The 21,877-nt window shown below is 42.4% G+C and overlaps 1 protein-coding gene across 1 annotated transcript; it reads left to right on the top strand.

Moving 5' to 3' along the window:
• Positions 1-14,937: 14,937 nt before the first annotated feature.
• LOC112553325 lies at positions 14,938-21,872 on the top strand. The gene is made up of 5 exons (XM_025220499.1): positions 14,938-15,112; positions 17,327-17,445; positions 18,571-18,776; positions 19,816-20,023; positions 20,624-21,872. Exons 3-5 carry the CDS (start codon positions 18,573-18,575, stop codon positions 20,830-20,832), a joined length of 621 nt encoding a protein of 206 aa, XP_025076284.1. The 5' UTR covers positions 14,938-15,112; positions 17,327-17,445; positions 18,571-18,572; the 3' UTR covers positions 20,833-21,872.
• Positions 21,873-21,877: the final 5 nt, after the last annotated feature.

The following is a 21,877-nucleotide window of genomic DNA, read 5'->3' as shown; positions in this document are numbered from 1 at the left end:
TTTATATGTGACAACTTCAAAGGAGAAAAAAGAAATAAAATTTTTAATGGAAGTTGGATTTTATTATAAATTTAATGTAGTTCTTTAAGTTTTTTTTATATTCTTATTTAACTTGCACTTTATTGCCTTGAAATGGCCCCAGTAGATTGTGTATAAAATCCTTGAAATTCCACTTCAGCTGCTGTCTATAGCCACAAAAAGGACAGCCCCTAGTCAATCACAATGAAGACAGGAGAGTCCATAACTAGGGCACAAAGCCCATTTACTTTATTATTTCACAATGGACTCGTGTGGCAGGCATTGCCACTGTGCTGCCTCTTCAGTCCGTGTCATGAGGACCCAATGTGCCATGGTGTAGCCCTCCAGTGTGCTCTGACTTGCAGTTTTACTTCTGTTTGGCACTGAAGTGGAATTTGGGGTTAGGAGGTCAGGAACGAGCTAGCTTTTTAGGGTCCCCTTGAGTCGCCTTTTTTTTTAAAGTCATTTGACTCAGCCGGCTTGAAAACCAACGGGAACTGAAATTCATGTGACATGCCTTTGGAACACAAAGACATGAAATTTGAGAAGGGTCTTTAAAGCCTTCGTTAACCACTTCTCTGCCACAAGTGGTGCAAGTACTTGATATTTTTACTTTGAAACCCTTAAGTTCCTATCATGTGCAACTTGCGAGGTCTCGTCCTCCACGGCTGGGAATCACGAAGTTTGTTGGATAGCTACTCTCTAAAAACAATAGCTCGCACTCGGTACAACCAAGGTGGCCATGGTAGCTCCTCCATTTTCACCACTCATGACTGCACAAACAGCTGAGCGAACAGACCCGAAATGGGTACAGAATCAGGGAAAACTATTCGTGCAGCACGTGCAGTCATTTCGCCTCCAGGAATGCATCTAATTATAGAAAACTACTCTAAAAGACGATGTCTGTATTTGTTTTCCACCATTACAGATAGTTTCCCAAGAAAGAATATAAACTGCGCCAGCTTACCGTGTATCAGTGGTATGTCAAAGATACGGGTCAGATCTGATACCCGACTCTCATGGCGTGACGTTTGACGTAGTTGAAAAATTAAAAAAAAAAAAAAAAAGAAAAAAAAAAAAAAAAAAAGAACAGCGCATGAGTCACGGTGCAGAGATGTGAAGGGCATGGAAGGTGACAGACTCGAGGTTCCTCTAACTGCCGCGCAAAGACGTTGCATGGTGACAAGGAAAGCGATACTTGCACGCGTGTTGGACGCTTATTAATCTTCTAACGTCTTCCTTACGTCTTATTTACTATTTCTTACGTCTTCTGTGTTTGCTTCTTAAACGTGTCACGTGTTTCTTACGTCGTCCTTACGTGAATTTAACGTCTTTCATGCTCGGAACTCCTTGAAGCACATCTCCGTTCGGAAACGTGGCAAAACAGTTCACTTCGGTGTCAGTCTAAGGGCGGTCAGTGTATGTTCTAGAATATCCGAGCAGATAAGAAAAGTCTGTCAAAGCAAAGAATGCTGGTCCTTTCATCTGACCATTGAAAACAAATTCCTCGTGAGGATCTTCCCGACTGTGCGTGATGGGCAGAGGCCGTTATAAAGAGTACGGGGTAAAGGGGGGCTGGGAAAAAGGGTACACTAGGTGCAAAGCTGGAGGCTCGAATGTATTCCACGCTTGTAGGATCAAGTTTCGTGCCTGACTGTCCATGCACGTGCTCTGACAAGGATTGTTTTCTTAGCTCTTCATCAGTTCAGGGCTATCTAATATATAAGTGGATTCTAATCCTGAAGCTTTCTTGGACGAAAAGAACCTCTCTCCCTCTCCAAGCTCCCTATGTATGCTCTGTGTATGTGAGAGAGAGGGAGATCTCCCTCTTTAGACAAGCCGCATCGTATTTATATATAAAAATAATATTAATATAATAAAAACATGTAAAAGCCTCGAATAGTTCTATAAACATGTCTTCAAACCTCTGTAGATTCACATAAATTTATTAAAATGTCCATCCTTTTGATTTGGACTGTGTGGCACCAGGTTGAACAACATTTGGGTGACTACGACTTAAGTACTGTAATAGCATGCTCGCCCCTGTTCACTCCAACATACATCTGTGAACGTAACTGAAGAAAGGGAACTCATACAGGGCTATCGGGGCAGCGCCTTTTCGCACCTAAACGCAACCAAAAGAAGAGAAGAGATCGTTGTTACGGCCTCATTACAGAGGATGTAGGGCATCAGCTGTGAAAACATCCTCGCTAAGGCAAAGGTGTACTCACTTTAGGTCTATTCATTGAGTAGTACAAAGTTTGCTGCTACGGAGTACGTGGTACCCAGATCTTCTGGATGCTTTGTTATCACTTCAGGGGTGGGCCTCCGTACCACCCTGTAACGAACATAAACACCACGAGGGCACGTCCACGCCAAACGCAACCAAACACGTAGGGACCTTCACCGTGATGCTGGTCTCGTTTTATTTTGGACGAATAAGTCGTGCGTATGTGCGCGTGCGTGCGTGTGTGTTTTGATAACTAATAAAGAACATCACCAAATACGCTATTGCATAACAAATCACATTCGCAAATCCTCATTGAGGTACCAGGGGAGAATGACCTAGGCTACAGAGTAATGATGCTATTGAGACACACTTGAAAATGAAAATAAATGTTACAAATATTTATGTGCTTCAAAACACTTGGTGCTCGTTTAAATTGATTTAACCAACGATACATGAAAATTGCTGTAACTTTACTTTTATGATGGATGATTTATTATGTCACTCACCCGGTTTACGAACTCCGATGTTCCTACATGTGAAAAGTATCTTTCGATTTAGTCGTTAAACATTGAAAAAAAAGTATGATATGTGCATACACAACAAAATATATGCTGACGATATTAAATAAGCCATAGAGATAAAACACTTGCGGGTTGGCAAGATGTCTTCACAGCCTCATAAACTGGAGGAGTGCGATGTACTGTGAAGAGGGCAGCGGAGGTATTTACTAGACACTCTACTCAAGTTGAGTATCTGTGACAGAGGAGGAGTTCAGCGTCAGTTGTCATCGACACTCGGGTGTCTACACCTGCTGTGCCACATCTACGACAGACTGGTGATCAGGTCCCTGACACTGTTTGTGGCGTACCCACGTTTAACAGCGTATTTGTCTACTGACCACACACTTCTCCTGTGGAACACGTCCCTTTCAGACATCCCTCCGTGCTGATTTGTATCCCCAGTCAAGGACTTGCTGGCGGTAATGTTGCGTACCATTGTAGCTGCTTGAGAGGAATGGTTTATGAACCACTTCAGACGATAAGCTTCAAACGAGCAAAAAAAAATATATGAGCGGTTTTTGTCTGAGCTCGTTTGAAGTGTTCATGATTGATGGCTGGTTAATCCTCCTTGACAGGCACCTGTTACCCATGTGTCCCTTACTTACATCCCAGTCATGAACTGCTGCGAACGGCTCTCTAGAAGGAGGCTTGTGAGGCTAGAGTGGGATTGTTGGTGCAGGCACAATGTCAGGTAAACAGATGGCCTCTAAAGACGAGAAATAGGTCGTCTGAGGACAATAGTCGCAACATTTAGAAAGCAAAGCCGGCGCAGAACTTCAACATAGTTCAAAGCGGAGTTAACTCTTATTTTTAAGAATGCTGATGTCGTTAAAAAAGCTGACAAAAGGCCTCGTCCACTTCCGTATTTTTTGTGCTTGCGATCCTCAAATCAAACCCTACCGAACTCCCAAAATAAATCCATAAACAAGCAAAAATATGCTCTCCTCGTATCTATAAAAATATGACAGTTATAGTCTGTATATATTAAAATATATTTATCAAAGTGGCACACTCTACCAACCGTCTCCCGAAATAAATCCCTAAGCAACAACAACAAAAAACAAAAACAAAACAAAAAACAAACAAAAAAATAAAACAAAAGTAACAAAGAACAAAGCAAGACAATAATCAAAGACAAGCACAAACGTGTCCTAACTAACTCTCTCTCTCACACACACACACACAAAAAAAACATAAAGCAAACAAAATAAGCTAAAACAAATAAATTACAAGCAAAAAACAAACAAAAAACCAGGAACGGTTGAGCAATGCTGGTGATCCATCAGGCCCACTGGCAGGAAGTCAGAGTTGAGCTGGTGCCGAGAGCAGGCCAAGAGCTCCTTCAGACCCAATGGCGGGTACTTGAGCGTGGCCGTGACAGCCAGTCGCTGGTGGGACCTGACGGGGGACTTCACTGTCGTCACAGCAGCAAAAACACGATGACGTGCACCACGTCTGAATCAGACGCTGATCCCGTGACTAAGCTCGGCCAATATTTGAAGGCCCTCGCTAAGCCACGTGAGAGTTATCTGTCAACATGGCAGCGTGGCCAGACCTCTGGCGTGCCATTGTGAATGGACGCAACTGAAGAGGGGACGAGAGAAGGAGAAAGAGAGACATAACAGAAGAAATGGGCATCCTTGGGTCAATATTTACTGTATCAAAGCGGTCAGGTACAAGAATGGCGTTGACGCTTCCACAATTTTACTTTAATGTCCACGAAAACGCCCTGAGTACGTGCAGTACCTGCTCCTACTTCATAGCCTACAACTCAAGGCTTTGTTGAAAGTTTTCTTTTTAAATTTTTTTTTTCAAAGAAGTGGGAGATGGTTCGTTAACAACTGTGTGTGTGTGCCGCGCGTTGCACGAAGGTTTGAGGACAGCAGCCAAGAATTTCGAAATGTAGTTTGTCGTAACTCACACAAACATCGTGGCTGCTGTTGCTGTTATTGACATCCATTCTTAGAGTCTTCTTCCTGACCACGTGACCATCCTGTCTTGAGAATGAATGTAGGTGCTTAAGACACTATCGTGCTCTCCCTCACTTTATAGCACAAAGTAGAACTAGATGACATCATCCTTCCAGCTGAGGTTAGATGACTCAGCCAGCTAAACTTGATGGCTCGCAGTTGAGTCGGATGACAACTTGAGAGCAGATAGTCAAGTCAGGTGACAAAATCCTGAAGTGTTATGACACGCAGTCGTGGTAGATTATGCCACTAAGTCTGTTTAGGTGACGCCCAACAACAATGTGCAATCCATACAATACCATGCAATGTCTCATCTGAGAGGAAAGATTGACGATAACCAAGATGCAGTAAAGAGAGATTCATCGACGCTGCAGGAGAGCGATTGGTAGCAGACATCAAATACCAGGGTGGGTTCGAATGTCGCCCCCAACAGCACACACAATATTTTATTTATGTGGCACCTGTTTACAGGGCTGGACTAAGGTACAGCTTCAGTTACCGACTAGGCGTAAATCATCAACAATCAGCCCGTCTTAGTGACGATTCTAAACAAAAAATGATCAACAGCCAGACAGTCTCACTGGCGAGACAGAAATCAGAACCTAAAATGTAATGCTTATTCTTCTCAACTTTTTTTTCAATTCTTTTTTACTTCATTCTTCTTATATCACGGTCTTAATGACCACTAATCCCCTTTCGCTCCTCCTTATAAAACAAACAAACAATAATAAGCTTATTTTATCTCGAAATGTAACTTCTCCTCCCAAGTTTATAAAGACATTGGTTCGCGGGCATTCCGCGATTTTCATCATATTTCATTACAGTTTCAATCTCGCGAGGTTTCGTGTCACAAGCCCGTTAACATTCTTTTCTCTCTGGGGGCTGGCCCTATCGCCCCTACTCACGGAAATGGCTCTCGACAACAAGAACCGGTTACAGAGTTTCCTCTTCACCTTGGACATCCACAGCTCCTGTCGGTAATATAAGCTACATTCCGAAGATTTTTCTGTATGAATATATCCACGAAGGTAACGATATAATGAAGATAGCCGAGCCATGCTGGAATGCTCAAGGCCAAGGCAGGATGAGAAACATCGGAGACGACTTGCACGCACAACAACGACGACATCTTGAAGATAATTATCGGAGCGAAGCTGTTCGTGCGCGCGGCGATTCGTGCTGTTAACACAGCCCCGGGTGGAAGATATCTGCAGCGGGGTGGATGCTTTCCATGCCAAAAATCGGAGCATCTGACATTTCCCAAGTTCCGGTAGGACCAGCTGGGAGCTGTGCCGTGTTATTTAAGTCTCGTGATGACAGGTACGTTTCTATTACGAGGATGCAACGAGCTCGCGTTCTGCGCTGATTCCGCGAGGATAACATGTAGAACAGATTCCCAAATTAAGACAGTTCTGCTAACCTCACACCTCATTGTTCATCTCAAAGGTCGTAGATATATGGACAGAAAGATTTCGCTTACCTGCTGACCTTTCAGGGGCTGGGCGCGCAGTACTCTTTACACCAGGTGAAAGTCCTTGGTAGCAGTCTGCTAAATTTCTAATAAATGTTTGTTAGGAGGTCAGGTGTCTATTAAAGTAATGGAGAGAAACCCGGCCTGCTTCTTTTTTATAAGAAGGAATGTAAATATCGTAGACTGCTGGTAACAAATTTCTAGGACGAGGCTTTTTACGAACGGACTTCCGGCATCGCTGTCAACACGAAGAGGAAGATAGACAAAATAAACTCTCATGCAGGTGGAAGTACAAAATGTTTATGGAGGATTATTTGTGAACTGGTTTTTGTACCAGAAGTGGGAATCGAGAATTTCATAAACGAATAAACAAATAAATCAATCGATGAAGTATATAAGATTAACAAACTTATGATTCGAAAAATTATATTGTTGACATAAGGAATTTCGGCGCAGTTTTTCCTCGACTTGCTGTTGTTGGAAAGTTGCCGAGACCTGACCACCAACCACTTCGTAAAAGACTAAGTCTTGGTAGACTGCCATCAGTTCAAGTTTTTGCGAATCCGTGGTTAAAGAATCCCGCTGTAGCTTCCGGTCATCAACTAAACCTTCCGTATGAGCTGCTCCTCGACGAGTAACGTTACATTCACTTCGTGATTATGGCCCCCGAGAAAATCAACAACAACAAAACCAAAAATAAAAACAAAACAAAAAAACACAACAGCTACCAAACCTGTCCGCGGCAAGTTCGCGTCGCGAGATCGCTCAGTTGGAGCTGTGAACAGCTACTGTTGTGCGAAACTGCCAGCAGGTGCGAGAAGTCTGGCGTGACCCGGCACGACACGTGCAGCATCATTGACCACATTATCATCGGCCTGTCGTGCTTTTGTAATGTGACGGCGCTCTCCCGATCCGCACGTCTGGCATTACCTCTGTCGTACCGGGGGCCTGTCGAAAATTCGAGCCCGTTTTCGGATCTTCGAATCATTGCGACTATCGCTTCTGTAAACAAACAGCTGCTGATAATCAAATTGATGCCTGCACCTGCGGAGGCTGAGAAGGTGTGCCTCTTTTATTTTCATTCTCCCTTAGCTGTGTTCACCAGCCTGGGCAGATCAGACTCTGGCAGTTATCATGTGTTTTTTTCCCCTGCCAGAATATCGCATGGCTGAAGTCTAGTTCGTGCGTACACCCTGGGTATCGCCTCCTTCAAAGTTACAAGGCCTTTCCAGACAGTTAGAGGTGTCGCGAATGTTTATCTCGACCTTTGTAACCTTCTCCTGGAAAAACGAGTGGTTCGCAAACACCATATGTTTCTAAACGGCCACCTCCGCTCTTTCTTCAGGTTTCAAGCCAATTTACTTTAACCTGTTGCATGTTGTGGAAAGGGCCACGTGACAAGCCCAAGAGGGAGTTTTACATTTACTTTCAACTGATAATCAGACACTTTGTGCTCCATCATTTCCTCTACATCGACACATCTACCGCCGACTAGCACTCCAGTTCAACCAGTTTCTAAGCGAAAATTAGCATCCCACTCCCACTGAAGATGGAGTGGACTCTTGGGTTACAGGTCTGAGAGGGGGAGACAGCCGCCCACGGTGACGAGTCATTGCTGCTGGTACTACGCCTGGAGTAGGAAATAATCGGACATGTAAACAGGAAGGGTTGGGCGCGAGAGAAAGGTGGGCGAGAAACTGAGAAGATATATGCCGTCCTTTTGATCTGATAGCAGGACTAAAGAGCCGACGAGGGTTTGCCGACTGTGACAGGCGCCACTCAGGGATGTCCCCGCCAACGAGAGCGGCAGACGGCCTTCAGCGGGGGCAAGGGCAAGGTCAGCGTGTAAGGTCAGTGCATGCGCAATAAGCACTTCCTGTCCCGTTCAGAATTTTATTTTCTTATCAGCTCAAGCAAGATCATGGTGACAAAACATCGCAATGTATTTCCGCTGTTTAAAAAGTTTAAAATTTTCAAAAGATTGTTGAAATGTGCTGGCTGGAGCAATAAATGTAACTCCACTCCCACCCACCCCAATACGCACACATTTTACCTCCACATCCAATGTAAACAAACAATAAAAGAAAGAATAAACATGTGAAGAGGCAGAAAACGATATCGTGAGTAAACAAGTCTTTAAGAGGGTAGAATCCAGGAGACGCTGGAGGACTCAGTGACGTCTTCTTGGTGGACAAACAAATATTGCTGAGAGAGAACGTAGAACGTTTACTTCAAACACGTCACACATTTTCCTTCTCTTTTTTCATTCTTTCTAACGGGTGGCTCGGTGGCGCAATGGTTAGCGCCTGTCACCAATACAGGGAGGTTTGGCTGTCCTGGATTCAGCTCACGTCCGTCTCTGTTATTTCTTTGAATGTGTCACTGGCACCTGCTTACTAGTCTGGCTGCCTTGCCGTGATATAGTGTTAGGTGTTTAGTGAAAGTTCGACCAAAATCACTGACACTCTCTATCACACTCACACAAAGAAGTGATGGAAAGCTCAAAATGTCCGACCAAAATCACTTTCTCGCTCTCACAGGGCGGGAGAGAGAGAAAGGGAGGAAGAGAGAGTGAACAAAGGAAAGAGCAGTGCTCAGAAAAAGAAAGTCCATCGAGTGGCATACGCTTTTCAAAACAGAAGGCATGATGGGACCCTTTTAGCTCGAGACATGAGATGGTCAATAGCTTTGTGTTTAAGGATATAAAAAAAACTTCTTCCACGATATCAGAGCTAAGGAATAAAGAAAGGAGAACAGACCTATTTACTTGTCCCAGTGAGCTGTTGAGGACTTACACAGTTAAGCTTTGAAATGGAGGCAACGCGATCGTGACTGTGAATCCACGTCTGCTCTTAGAGACTTTACGAGATCTTCTCGTGTGTGTTTGGCGGCACACGAGGCTACAAGACTATCGAGCTACTGGACTTTAGTCTGTTTATTGGATTTCTGTCCGCTGTGAATTTAAGTTGTTATTAAATGATACAGCACGATTTTAGGCAGATTTTGTTGTCTGTCTGGTTTTAATTGCTATGAGGATATGCTGCATAATAGACAATTGATGACAGTTTTATTTATTTATATTTATATACACACACACAGAGAAATAGAGTGAATTTTGCATTAAAGCTACATGACAAAGAAACTGTTGTAACATTATTTAGAAGTAGATATTTATACTCGATCTAGCGTATACTGACATGACTCTTCATCTACCCCAACCCTTACCCCATCCCTTCCACTTAAAGTTGTAATTAGACCCGGTATTACAATTTTAGAACTGCCACCCACGACCTTACAATAACCACCTGACACATTTGTTAAATGTCTGACTTCTCACGAAAATGGAAACCAAACGCTTTCTATTCTGTTGGCAAACAGTAGGTGATGATTCTACAGGAGTACTTCTTATCATTGTTTATCTAAATGACATCCTTCTGGAACCAACCCCCTTCTCTCTGCCTCTCGTACACCTCCTCGCAGTCTTTCTTTCTGACCAACAGAACTTTTAGTGGGTTCTAGCTCCAGATAAACACGGAGCAAGCAAACCACGGGCTCTGAATGTCCGGAAACCTTTTCATCTCAACAGCAGCAGGAATAGCAGCAAAGTACAACTGAAATTATGCATAATATGTCACGAATGTCACTCAGGCTTCACCAAAGAAAAGAAAGGAAACACAGACAAGTGCAGACAATGGGAAGCTCAAAGGGAAAGGTAAAAACGACGCAAAGACAGTTAACAATGCTTTGGACACATTTACACCGTCTAATGGTCACAGGAGGCAATTTTGCGCCGACATAAGGTAACAGTGGGGCATATGTACACTGATAAATAGTAACGGGTACGTTTGCGCTTAAAAATGACAATAAAAAGTAAAAATTTGTGCCTGCAAATGATGACAGGATATTTATGAGTAGCTACTACTGCCTGACATGATGTGTAAATGGAACCTACAACAATGAGTTAGTTTGAGAAGCTTGTTTATCACAATTTACAAATAATACACTAGGCACTCACAAGAAAAGTCGTTACCGTAATCTGTTGTTATGTAATGTAAGCATAGAAGTGTTTTTCACACAAACAACTTGCCAGAATTGTATATCAGCCAATCGGAAGCAAAACTGTGATTCTTTAATAATCCGTTAGAAAGCCCCTCAGTGCCTATTAATAGAAATCCGGTTATCTTGACCATGGACGTGCGAGGAAACAGGTGAAAGGAAGACAGCTCCGTAACAACAGGACAACACCTCCTTGACCTTGAGATCGAGGAACTATAGCCCTGGTCGTCCACACTCCCACACATTCCTCATATTTATATTTGTATCTATACATCCCTCCAGTCGAGGGTATAATCTTTTTGTGGAGCCGTGTATCCGGAAGTCCAAGGCAATTTCGCAACTTGAACCAGAAATGTAAAACATGTTTACTGTTCTCTTTGTAAACATTATTTGTTATCTGAAGGACGGATGGTCTATGCTGACATGCTTTAGAGACGTAGAGGCATGGAGATGACTTGGATGTCCCGGAAGTAACGATGGACTGACGCCCAGTGAATCACGTTGTGACGTGGGAGGTAGACAGACACCAGAGGTCCGAGATTTGGGTCCATATTTTTACCTGCGCAGAAGAAGAGGAGATAGAGAGAATGTGTGTGTACAATACACTATAATACAACTGTTTTAAACCACAAAAGGAATTATAGCATAGGAGCCAGGGGTGGCAGCAAAAGTCATGCTGTACAGCCCTTGATTTAAGAAAGGAAACATAAACACTACTTTACTACAAAACATAGGCATGAATCAAAGAAGACATAGTTTTTTTTTTGTACACTGACTTGCAAACAAATGTGATTAATATGACTATAAAGTTTGTCGTATTCTGGGTATTACATTATTTCTTGTGATTGCGATGAGTCATTTTTCCATGAATTTTGTCTCTTAAGTGTTAATTGCTTTTGAACGCAGCAGATGTTGTGATGCTACCACCGTGTACCCATGTACCTACTCCTCTTTTTTCGTAATGTGCTAATGGAACGTCGTTCACAGTCACCATGGAGTTTGCTACCCTTCAAAAGCCGAGCATCTTCCTACTCCACTGTGTGTGTGTGTATATATATATTGTTACATATTTCACACACACACACACACACGCGAACAACAGGTACAGTTGGTGAACTGCATTAAAGATACATCTCAGTATGACATTAAACGAAGAAAAAACGACACTTAAAATGAACAAAGACTGAAGGAAATATTTATTTCCCACTTGCGTCGCCCCTGTCGAAAGTCCATCCTCAAATATCTCTAAGCTACTTCTTGATGGTCGTGGTGGCACTGCTAAATGTTTGACCCATCCCCAAGCTATTCTCCCTTCCTTGCCCTTTTTGGGAATCCCCGCGGAGTGCCAGCTATCAATCTTGTCCAGTTTGGAAATTCCTTCCAACCTGTTTTTAGGTCCTGTACTTGTCTTGGACAAAAAATGTCTGTGATTGTGTGCAGATCTCGAGTCGCGTTCATGCTCCGATTAATCTGTAAAGCCTTCACGTGCAAGAGAGATTGGGTACAGGGACGAGAGAGATGGATTAATTTGCAGTAAATATAAGAGCTCAGCAGGCTAGCACGGAATGTTCCACCCCTCGTATATTCACATTATCTCCATGCAACTTGGGAGGGAACCGACGCCCGCTCGACGGTCGCAATTAAGCAGTTAAAGGGAGCGCAGCCAGCTTCGTGGAGCCGTGGAAGATGATTAAGTTGTCGGCCCTGCTGATCGCATCGCTTGAGAGGCGTTAGCCGTGATTAGCCGTCAGTGTCACGTGAACACGCTATCAATGAAAGTGTTGGCGCTGATCCTTTTCAGACAATGTTTACAGCCATACTGTCACGTGACCTTACAATCAACACCCGTTCTCACACTGCAGCGAAGCTGTGGCAACGCCCAGTGCCAGAGAACTGTTTTGTTGTTAAGCACCATTAAGATTCCTCAGAAAACCTGTTTACAGCTGTATTATTTCACAGGATATGTTCGTTAGTAGGTCAGAAAATGCACATTACATGAAAAATGTATGAAAAATAAAAAGATATATATGCATGACATAAAAATAGCTTTATAACATTAAAAAGTATACAAAAGTATTTAACATTAGAGCGAGCGGAATCAAAATACATTAGCACAGATTTGTGTCCAATCACCCATGTCCACCCCCGCATCCCAACAAACACATAAACACATGTGCACGCGAACACTGATGTACCTTGTCAAGCCTTGATTAGGAATGTTATTAAAATGGGTAATACAATGACAAATGATCAACTTTACTAATTATTACTTCTCTTTTTCGTTGCAAGCTGACATCTTTGGCACTCAGTCTCTGACCAAATGGGAGTGGTTAGAAGATTTTAGGAGTGGTCCTGATTCTCCATGCCATCACTATCACCCGACACCTTATACCACTCTCGTTTTCTTGTCTTTTCACTCTGACTTTCACATCCCGATAAGCACACTGCTGTTTATCACACCGGACCCCATATCAGCAGAAAGTCAAAGCTGTAGCAAAGTCTGTAGTACCTAGTTCCCTCTCAAAGCCATCGTTAATAAGTATCTCAAGATCACGGACTCGTGCTTTTTGCGACCAGTTGCCACACTAATCTTGACTATTCTCGTCAGGGACGATAAAAATCCGACATCATTTTGACAATGTCAGTTCGAGTTTCAGAGCTCTGCTATAAGGGACGATTAGAGTTTCTAAGTAAATCTTTACTGCTTGTTTCGTTGTTTTGAGGATTATTTTTTATGCTTTTGTTTGTGGTTTTTCTTAGGAACGCACCAGCCGCTAACACAACCAAACACATTTTATTTAAATTAATTTTCTTTGCAACAACCATGCATGTCTTCCTTCTATTAGTGTGAAGTTTTAAAACACTTTACAGTTCACTGTACAAACAAGTATCAGTTACATCCTGCTGTTGTCCTTCATTCGTTTTCACATCTTATGTAACACGTAAAACACTTGCTTTCTGTTTAAGGGATATATATTTATTTAATCAAAAGAAAATTGTTTTACAACTGCGTAATGAAGTCAACTCTTTCTTTTACTATTAGCTATTTGCTGTCCTTGCTTCCTTTATTTATCTGTCTTTCTTTATCTGAAACATTCTGATAGTGTTCTTTGGAACAGACTTCTTTCGCGCCTCCAACAAATAGAATCCAGTCTGTACAATTTGAAAGCAGGACTCCTACAACATTTATATCAAACGATTGGATCGCCTACATGCTGCTTATGCATTAGTCAAAAATTTAATCTCTGTCAATGCAGACATCAACCTTTGTACATAGCCTAAGTTTTATCTTTTGTGATTTTAATGCATTTGTTTGATAATAATGTAGTACTTCAATTTCTTCTAGTTAGGTCGGGAGCTAGAAGTAAAAAAATGATAATTTATCTTATTCATGTCAGCCGCTACGCCCATTCAGGTAAGTGTTTGCCCCGACTAACGTCAACAGAACAGCACAACCGTTGTAAACATGGTACCGCCAATGGATTAATGAATATAAACATAATCCCCTCAAAATTAATGATGAAAATGGCTCATGGTCATGATTTTTATTATGTCAGTATTGATTCTTATGTCGTGTCAAGTGCGTCACACATTCTGCTACTAATCAACTTAAGTATCACTTAAACTTACACCCATACTCAGACATCAGTAGATCGGAGAATTAGAGATTAGAACTACCGTAAATTTAGGTCTGTTGAGGGCACCTACATATAAGCCACACCCACTAATTAAAAAAAAAACTTTTCTTTTTTCACTTTAATAAGCCGCAAAATGTAGACAACTTGAAAGCTGCATCATAGGCATTTCGTCTCGTTTTCGGCATAATAATGGTGTGTGCTTTAGCAACTGATTTGAATGCTTTTTTGTATCGGTCTTTGACTTCAAATTCACTTTAACATGGAGCCCATCGAAAAATTATCAGAATCTGAAAAAAAAACATCCGCAAACAAGCCACAGGGTTTAAAGCTGGGGGAAAATTCACGGCTTATGATCCGAAATTTACAGTAATTTTCGCTCGGATTAGCAAATTTCGGAATAGCAACTTGAAAGCAAGGGAAGTAAGAAAAACGACGAAGGAAGCGCACGTTAACAGCAGTTGCCTCCCTTTAATCGTCGCCCTTTCTCTGTAGGTCATTTGAGGGCACTGACGGAATTTTTACACCATGTGATCTTTAACTTCCCAGGTCATGTCAATGGGCAGTCAGTATACAATGCAATCAAAACGAGCGCTAAATCAGAGTTTATCAACCTTTTTCGCGACTGTATCTCCAAAGGCTGAAAGTATGACCGCGGGTAACCCTGATCGCGCGCAAGTTCGCGCTTAAAAGTACTTGTTATCATAAAGGTGTGCTTATATAATGTTGCTGCGCATAACCCTTCGCGTTTCAAAGGCTAGAGTTCAGCTTAAGAGAAACATAAGGTAACAGTTACGAAAAAACGCATATGGAATACATATGAAATAGAATTTCGCGCACACACACACATTACGACAAACACAAGAACAGGGGTTCAGTCTGAGGCCAGGCTACACGATAGCTCAGACATGACTTCTGTGCACGATGTCGTCTGCTCAGCACCAGTCAAGGCGGAAGCACGTGTAATATGCGCGCGCAGCTCTGTGTAGGAATGCTCCAGGCCGTGTAGTTCGCGTGTCGCGGCGCTCGCGGGCTAGCGGGAGAGGTGTGTGCTCTCGGGGTGTTGGCGGTTTGAGCGCCCGGTGGCAGCCATATCTTCTCTGTGCTGTCTCGTCAGACTGACTTCTGGTGACTTTCCATTTCAGTTGCTTCAGCCAGCCAAGCACTTCGGGGTAGGTGGAAGATGGTAGGAACTATAGCAGGTCTCGGCGACCTTACCTTGTAAACTCGGGAGACTCGGTGTGTGGTGAGCGTTTGGGCAGATGAAAGTCGGGTGGTGGAGATGGACGGGTGGGTGTGTTGGATTTTATTCAGATGGAAGAATGGTGGCACGAACTATAGAGGTTCATGTCGCCTGTCGGTAACATTTGGGGGGCAGGGAGCGGAAGGGAAGGCTCTGACTCGAGGGAAGCTGATGGAGCGAGATGGTGCTTGTGTACCTTGTCGCCGGTAAGAGGTCAGAAGGTGTTGACACCCTCCACATTCAGTCACAGATGTGCCTGTTTTTGCCTGCTGACTGTAATTAGACACTGTTTTTACGATACCACTTATACTGGACGTGCACGTGCGTGTGTATGTCAGAGAGAGACTGAAAGATTAACTGGGTGTTTGAGTGGGATAGAGTATGTGTAAGTGTGTTTGTAAGAAGTATGTGCAGGTGCGGGAAAGAAAGAACCTCTTTAAAATTATTTACGTTATTTCTTTCATACTTTGTAGTAGCATATGTGTACTGAATATGTTAATTTGTACATTACCAGGCTTTGTTCATGAAATTATTTAGAAAACTAAAACAACTATTATCATTCATAGACAGTTTAAGGGTTCATTGTAGAGACAAACTCTTTATCTGTCATCCATATCTCCCTTACTAATGTAAGTGTACCGCAATTCTTTTTTTTTTTTTCACTGATAGGAAATCAGAAATGTGATTTGAACATCGAACTCAAACGATATATCTCAGTCTTGTTTGGTTAATCTGATAACATCTTTAAGACTCCAGAGGCTGTAAATGCCAGACTGCGCTCACAGTTGCAGACAATGTAAAGGGACTATGGCCCTCGACCGGAATAACATATAGCTTGGGACATAGATTGAGACAATGTAAGTGGAACATGGGATGCAGATAACACAATAACCTACTTTCATCTGACTCCTTACTTTCGAAGTGTTTTGTCTGAGGCTTTTATTGAACAGGTGTCTGCGCCTCAGGCCTCAAGAAAATACATTACCACAAATAGATGTCATGTGCAAGTTGTATGGTCAGTGTGTATTCGTTGAGAAGATACTCAACTCCCAGGCAGTTAAAAAAAAAGACCTTTAGGATAGCATATGTAGGCCAACCTCACAGTAGTCATGTTATCTTTACTTATTTCCATTTTTAAAACTGTGAACCTATTACACATATCAACTTCCCTCTCCATTCACACACTCTCTCTAAACACTCCATACACAATACAACCCCACGATTTTCCGACCTAGAAATGAACGCAACTTCCTCACGTTGCTTTTTTTATGAAACTGCAACTGACACCACAGTCTTGCTGAATCCCGTTAATCGAAGACCGGAGACAGAGGGGGAAGGGGAATCACACCCCAGTGAGACATCGCAACAAGCTGTGCCTGTTGATTTAAGATTAGCGTGGAGAGAGAAAAATTCCTGAAAAACGAAGTAGTGAGATATTGATGAGTGTTGTCACAGTGGGTCACGTTTGATTTTCCAGCAACAAGAAACTTGTCTTAAATAAAGTGTGGCGAGAGATGCTGGATGTGATTTTATCGCAAGTGTCATGCGGATCTAGAGTCTAGACAAAAGAGTACACATAAACGAAAACAACGACAACACTGAAAAACAAAAAAGTAACCTAAAACATTGTAACTTTATTCACACACACACACAAAACCATCGCCTGCCAGTTAATGCTAATTTTGTGTTTGTGACATATTTGATGTGACTACATGCGTAATGTTTTACTGCATGTATGTAAAATGTCTATGCTGGTTTTGTAGGTTTCATACTCCCTTGTTTTACTGACTTGTATAAGTTTTTAAAAATCTCGTCTGCACGTGTTTCGGTTCAGCACAGACAAAGACAGTTACCGGAAGTTTCCAATTCCTGTTGAAACGCCTTATCCCCTAGGATTCCTTCTTAGCTGCTTGTTTTTCCTTAGCATCGTTTCTGAGGCAAGCATACTCATCAGCTGCAATATATGTAATGTTCATCGTATGGCCTTGTTGTCAAGGTAACTAGCACTGGAACTTTTCTAACGCTGGTTGTCTGACTGGTTGATGCGCTCAGATGCATCGTGACCCGCTGTGTTGACACAAGGTTACAGACTCGCTGTAATTAATACTCTCGAGTAATTATTTGTGCTGTTTGATTGTTTCAGCTGATTGCCTCCAAACCAGACAGAGCCGCAGCTGACCCCGCCGACCTTTCACCAGGACGAAGGCGTCATTCGTGCAGCACGTGTATAGGCATGTCGCTGGCGTAGTGCGGCACAGACAGGTAGCTTACACTCAGCATTCTGGGTGCCTGGTCCTTTTTAAACTGTAATTTATTTAAACGCTTATTGCATCGGAGTTAATTTCTTTCATCGAAATTCTCAGATATAAAATAATGTGTTGTCTGATTTTAACTTCAGTCTGTTGTTGCACCGCGGAGCGAACAGACGTTAGGAGGGGGAGGAGAAATATTCCAAAAGTGACGTCTCGGGTCAGTAATTCCGTCATCCAGATGACGTCTTTGAAATGGCTGACGTCATTAAAATACGTCATACATGACACCTTAAATCGTCCTAAAATGACGCAGCGTCCGCGCAGGAGATGTCGCGCTGATCGGCCCGTAGATCGTTTATATCAGAGCTGAGAAGACGAGTTGCACTTCATCAACCTCTGAAGTGGTTCGCGATCGCTTGTATCAAAGGTGATAAGAGGGGTGCGGGACATAAACGTTTGAACCCATCGTAAAAACTGCGGAACACGAGTGACTTGTCCAGGAAAGAAGTGTGAAATTTTTTTGGCAACGTAATATGGCGGAGGATCATCCGAGTAAAGGTCAGCAAACAGTACGCGCATGCTGACCCTACCTGTGTGTGTTAGTCCCTCCGTCTCTTTGTTCTGTACTTGATCAGTCTCTATTCTTTTGCTATGGTCGCTTTATTCTGCATTTATACGTATTCTGTATTTTTTTCCAGTATTGGTTCCGTCTTCGTATTGTTTTTATCTGTATTTCTCCTGTTTGTATTCAATGGCTGTGCATTCTGCGCTTTTCGTATATTCTGTATTATTTATTTATTTATTTAATTTTGATTCTCTGTGGTTCTGTATTTTTCTGTAGTGTTCTCGCTGTATTTTTTCTGTGTCTATCTATACTGTTTATTAAACAATAACAATAACAACATTATTTATTGTACCTGTGTGCATTTTTCCGCTTTATGTTTTGTTTTTGTTTTTTGTTTTTTTTTTCCTCTCTGTGGTTCTACCTTTGCTTCTGTGCGTGCACTGTCTTCCTGTCGTCTGTGTGTATTATTACCTATTTTCCTCCTTATCAGGCTCCCTGTGCCTGCCGGTAATTCCTCCTACTTTTTCAGTCCCATCCTTGTCTTGTGACTGTGTTGCTCCTTGCTTTCAGACATGTCCAAGGACGACCTCATCGCTGAAAACCAGGCGCTGAGCGCGGAGGTGGAGAGACTGCAATATGGTCTGGAAGAGATGCAGCAACTTCTGCGACAGTTGGAGAAGACTTACATCGAATCCAAGGGCACCTTCTCCGTCTCCCGCTATGGCCATCTCAAAACCATGATCAAGAACACCTCTTCCGACACCATTCTGAGAAAGGTGCCACCATAACTTACTTTTATTTATTTATGTTACTTTAGTATGAGAGAAATTTGCCATTGCCTGAAAATTAGCAGGCGATGGTATTTGATACACTTTATCCAGCATCACGGCTGGCATTTGACCCCCGTGTTTTCATGGTCAGCACAATCTGCTGCTGGTGTAGGTTTTCTTGTGCTGCCCACAGCTGGAGGAATCTGTCGTTTCTTTGTTTCGTTCCTGGCATCGATCCTGGATTGTGTTGCCCGTTTTCAGTCTGTCGTACAAAAGCCTGCTGTCTGTTCTCTCCATATCTTGATATAGGATTCGATTGATCAACACGCCTCAGTGAAGGCCGAAGTCGTTTGTAAACATATGTCAATATCCTGGGAGGCCTGTCGTTAAGAAACGTAATTTTAATATATAGGTCTGTCACGCAAAGTGTCTCGACTATTGACTAGCACGCACCCTACATAATAATGTTTGGTCTCCCATAATGTTTGGATAACAGTTTAGACAAAAAATAGGTTTAGAGACATGGAGGATTAAATGGGCAGATTTGTCCTCGGTCTCAACGCGATCTGTTAATTTTTAAACTACTGTTTTCGTTTTCCACGCTTCCCAGTTGGCTTTGTGGTGTGAAGATCATACAGCACGACGGACCAGTTTGATGTTTAAATGCTGGCTCTACTTTGCACTTAAGATGTAGCAAGACTTTTTGAGTCCTTATTTACAGGTAAAGAAAGTAAAGTGCCCAATTGAAGTTGCTAACCCTAACCCGTTTTTAAAGTGTACATACCTAGTCTACGATCTGCTGTATGAGCAGCTGGTGTTTTCTAGTCAGATGCATGGTAATCTCAGACCGACTATGATTTCTAGTCTCTGGACCAACGGTTTTCTGGTTCACAGTCACGCCTACTAACCAATCAGCTTTGACGAATCCCCAGTGCCCTTTCACATTTTTCAAAAAAAAAAAAAAAAAAAAAAAATCGTGGTCCGGAATGACTGTACTGACCGACAGCAACAGGATTTGATGTGAACCTGGGTGTCGCTGCTGCAGGCCAAATCACTGTCGGAGAGCGAGTGTACCCAGGCGCACGAGACGAAGAGAGGCATGGCGGGCTTGCTGCAGAAGGCGCGGCAATTCGCGGGAGAAGGAGAAGGGGCCCCTGCTGTGAATAGAAAGACTTCGGAAGAGAAACGCAGCGGTGGTTCATCCATTTTCAAGAAAATAAAAAATGCTGCTGGATTTTCGGACCAACCAGGAGGTGAGGCAGTGGAAGAATTTGTCTGTCGGTCTCTTTCTTTTGTCTCTTTGCGCACGCGCGCACAAGTCTCTCAGAACTCATTATAAACATTTATGTTAGTACAAGCACCCGTCCAATATGTGCACCTAAGTTTAAAATCTAACCCGAGTCCATAATTATTGTTAGATCGTGGTGCCTTATTTGTTGAAAGGTATTCACCAATTAGAGTTAAAACCTGATCCGCTTGCCAGATTCGACAGTTCTTCCCTCGATTTTTGATAGCTCAAGACTTCGTCACCCGCCTTGTCACACAGAAAGATTTGCTTGTTAAGAGATACATCATTTCCATGTGGTCCCAGCTCTGGCATTGTCTGCTGCCTTTAGTGAAACCAGAAATCGGAATTTCATACACTATTTTCAAAAGAAAAATTAATGAAGCATCCACTGCGCATTTTGGTAACAATGAAAACAGTTCTGTTTTCAGTCACTCATAGTATAAATTCATGCTAAACTCGGGTTGGCCTGTAAAGTCTACCAGGTTTTCTCCTATTAGCTGATATCCTTAAACAGAGCTGAAATCTGTTTGCTACTAGTCATGCTGAAACTGCTCTCGCTTCCCAGACTTGCACTGCCTTGATAAGGATGACATCCGGCGGGACAACGAACGCAAGAAAAGAGAGATCGCTCGACTGACCTCTCGAGGCCTGAAGATCTACAGTCGGTTGAACACCCTTCAGCAGAACTACCAAGCCTCCAAAGTGCACGCAGTCCCTACTCGCTATCAACAGCTGAAGGACATGATCAAAGGCATTATTGCGGAGCCAGTCTGAAGTCGAGAACTGTTGATGTACATGTCAGTCATGTATTCGATTTTGGTTTTAATTCCTGCCATATTTTTTATTCTTCTGCTAGCGCACCCAAGCTGAATGGCCAACTGTTGTTTTCGGGTAATCCTAAACAACGGACCTTTGTGATCCTGTGCGACTGTTGTAATTGCACACAGAATAAACTGCATTGTCCTCTGGACTGACACCTTTTCTTTTCCATTGTTGATACCCACACTGCAGAAAAACTTAAAACCGTTGTTTGTAGTGCTTACTTTCCAGGGCGTGTGGGTTAAAACCCACAGCAGACTGAACTGTGACCAAGTTGAATAAACATATTGTCTAGTCATCCGTTTTGAAAATTTCCCTATTTCTTCATACTTTAAATGTATAAGAAGAGTTTTGTTTCATTGGAAACCAAAATAATTATTACTTACCTCCCCTAGCACAAGAGTAAAAGTAGGCAGATACGCGAACACATGCTGATCTTGCTTACCCAAGTTTTATACCAGTGTCGTAATCAATTTATGTCCTGCTTTTCGTTAGCAGTCGATACATTCGAATAAATAGGAGTTGAAGCGTAGAAGTTGTTGGCTATCTGAGACTGCCATTTGATTAAAAAATATTAAACTGCATATTTCGGCAGTAGTTAATCTCTGAAGGTAGCTTGTACGGAGAAATACACGACATCTTAAATACATTCAGTAGTTGTATGCAATATCCCTAAATTTCACTTGAGATGTATGTACTTTCTTAAAAGTTTGTTATTCGGTCTGCATGTGTGTGTGTGTGTGTGTTGGGGGTGGGCGCAGGAGAGAGAAAGAGAAATTGAGAGATTACAATAACTAGTACTTTATCAGGTTTCTCTTTTAATAACAGAATTTCGAATTATTCTGCGTGTGGAAATGTTTTTAAATTCATGCGTTAAGACCTAGTGTCATGAACTTCATAACCATCGCTCTGTGATCTTTTCACTTATCATCATTTAGTCTCCGTGCAAAAGAGCAACAGTTTCTGCAAAATAAAGCATTTTATTGAATAAGAAATGGTC

Source organism: Pomacea canaliculata, linkage group LG1, assembly GCF_003073045.1.
Source record: "Pomacea canaliculata isolate SZHN2017 linkage group LG1, ASM307304v1, whole genome shotgun sequence".
In the NCBI taxonomy this organism is placed as follows: domain Eukaryota; kingdom Metazoa; phylum Mollusca; class Gastropoda; order Architaenioglossa; family Ampullariidae; genus Pomacea; species Pomacea canaliculata.
Note: the sequence above shows the minus strand (reverse complement) of the source record. Positions and strands in the feature narration are given on the sequence as shown.

Excerpts from the sequence above, each read along its gene's own strand:
- LOC112553325 (XM_025220499.1), top strand. The coding sequence starts at position 18,573 with ATGTCCAAGGACGACCTCATCGCTGAAAACCAGGCGCTGAGCGCGGAG. Across the intron at positions 18,777-19,815 it reads CCGACACCATTCTGAGAAAG|GCCAAATCACTGTCGGAGAG; the intron begins GTGCCACCATAA and ends TCGCTGCTGCAG. Across the intron at positions 20,024-20,623 it reads ATTTTCGGACCAACCAGGAG|ACTTGCACTGCCTTGATAAG; the intron begins GTGAGGCAGTGG and ends CTCGCTTCCCAG.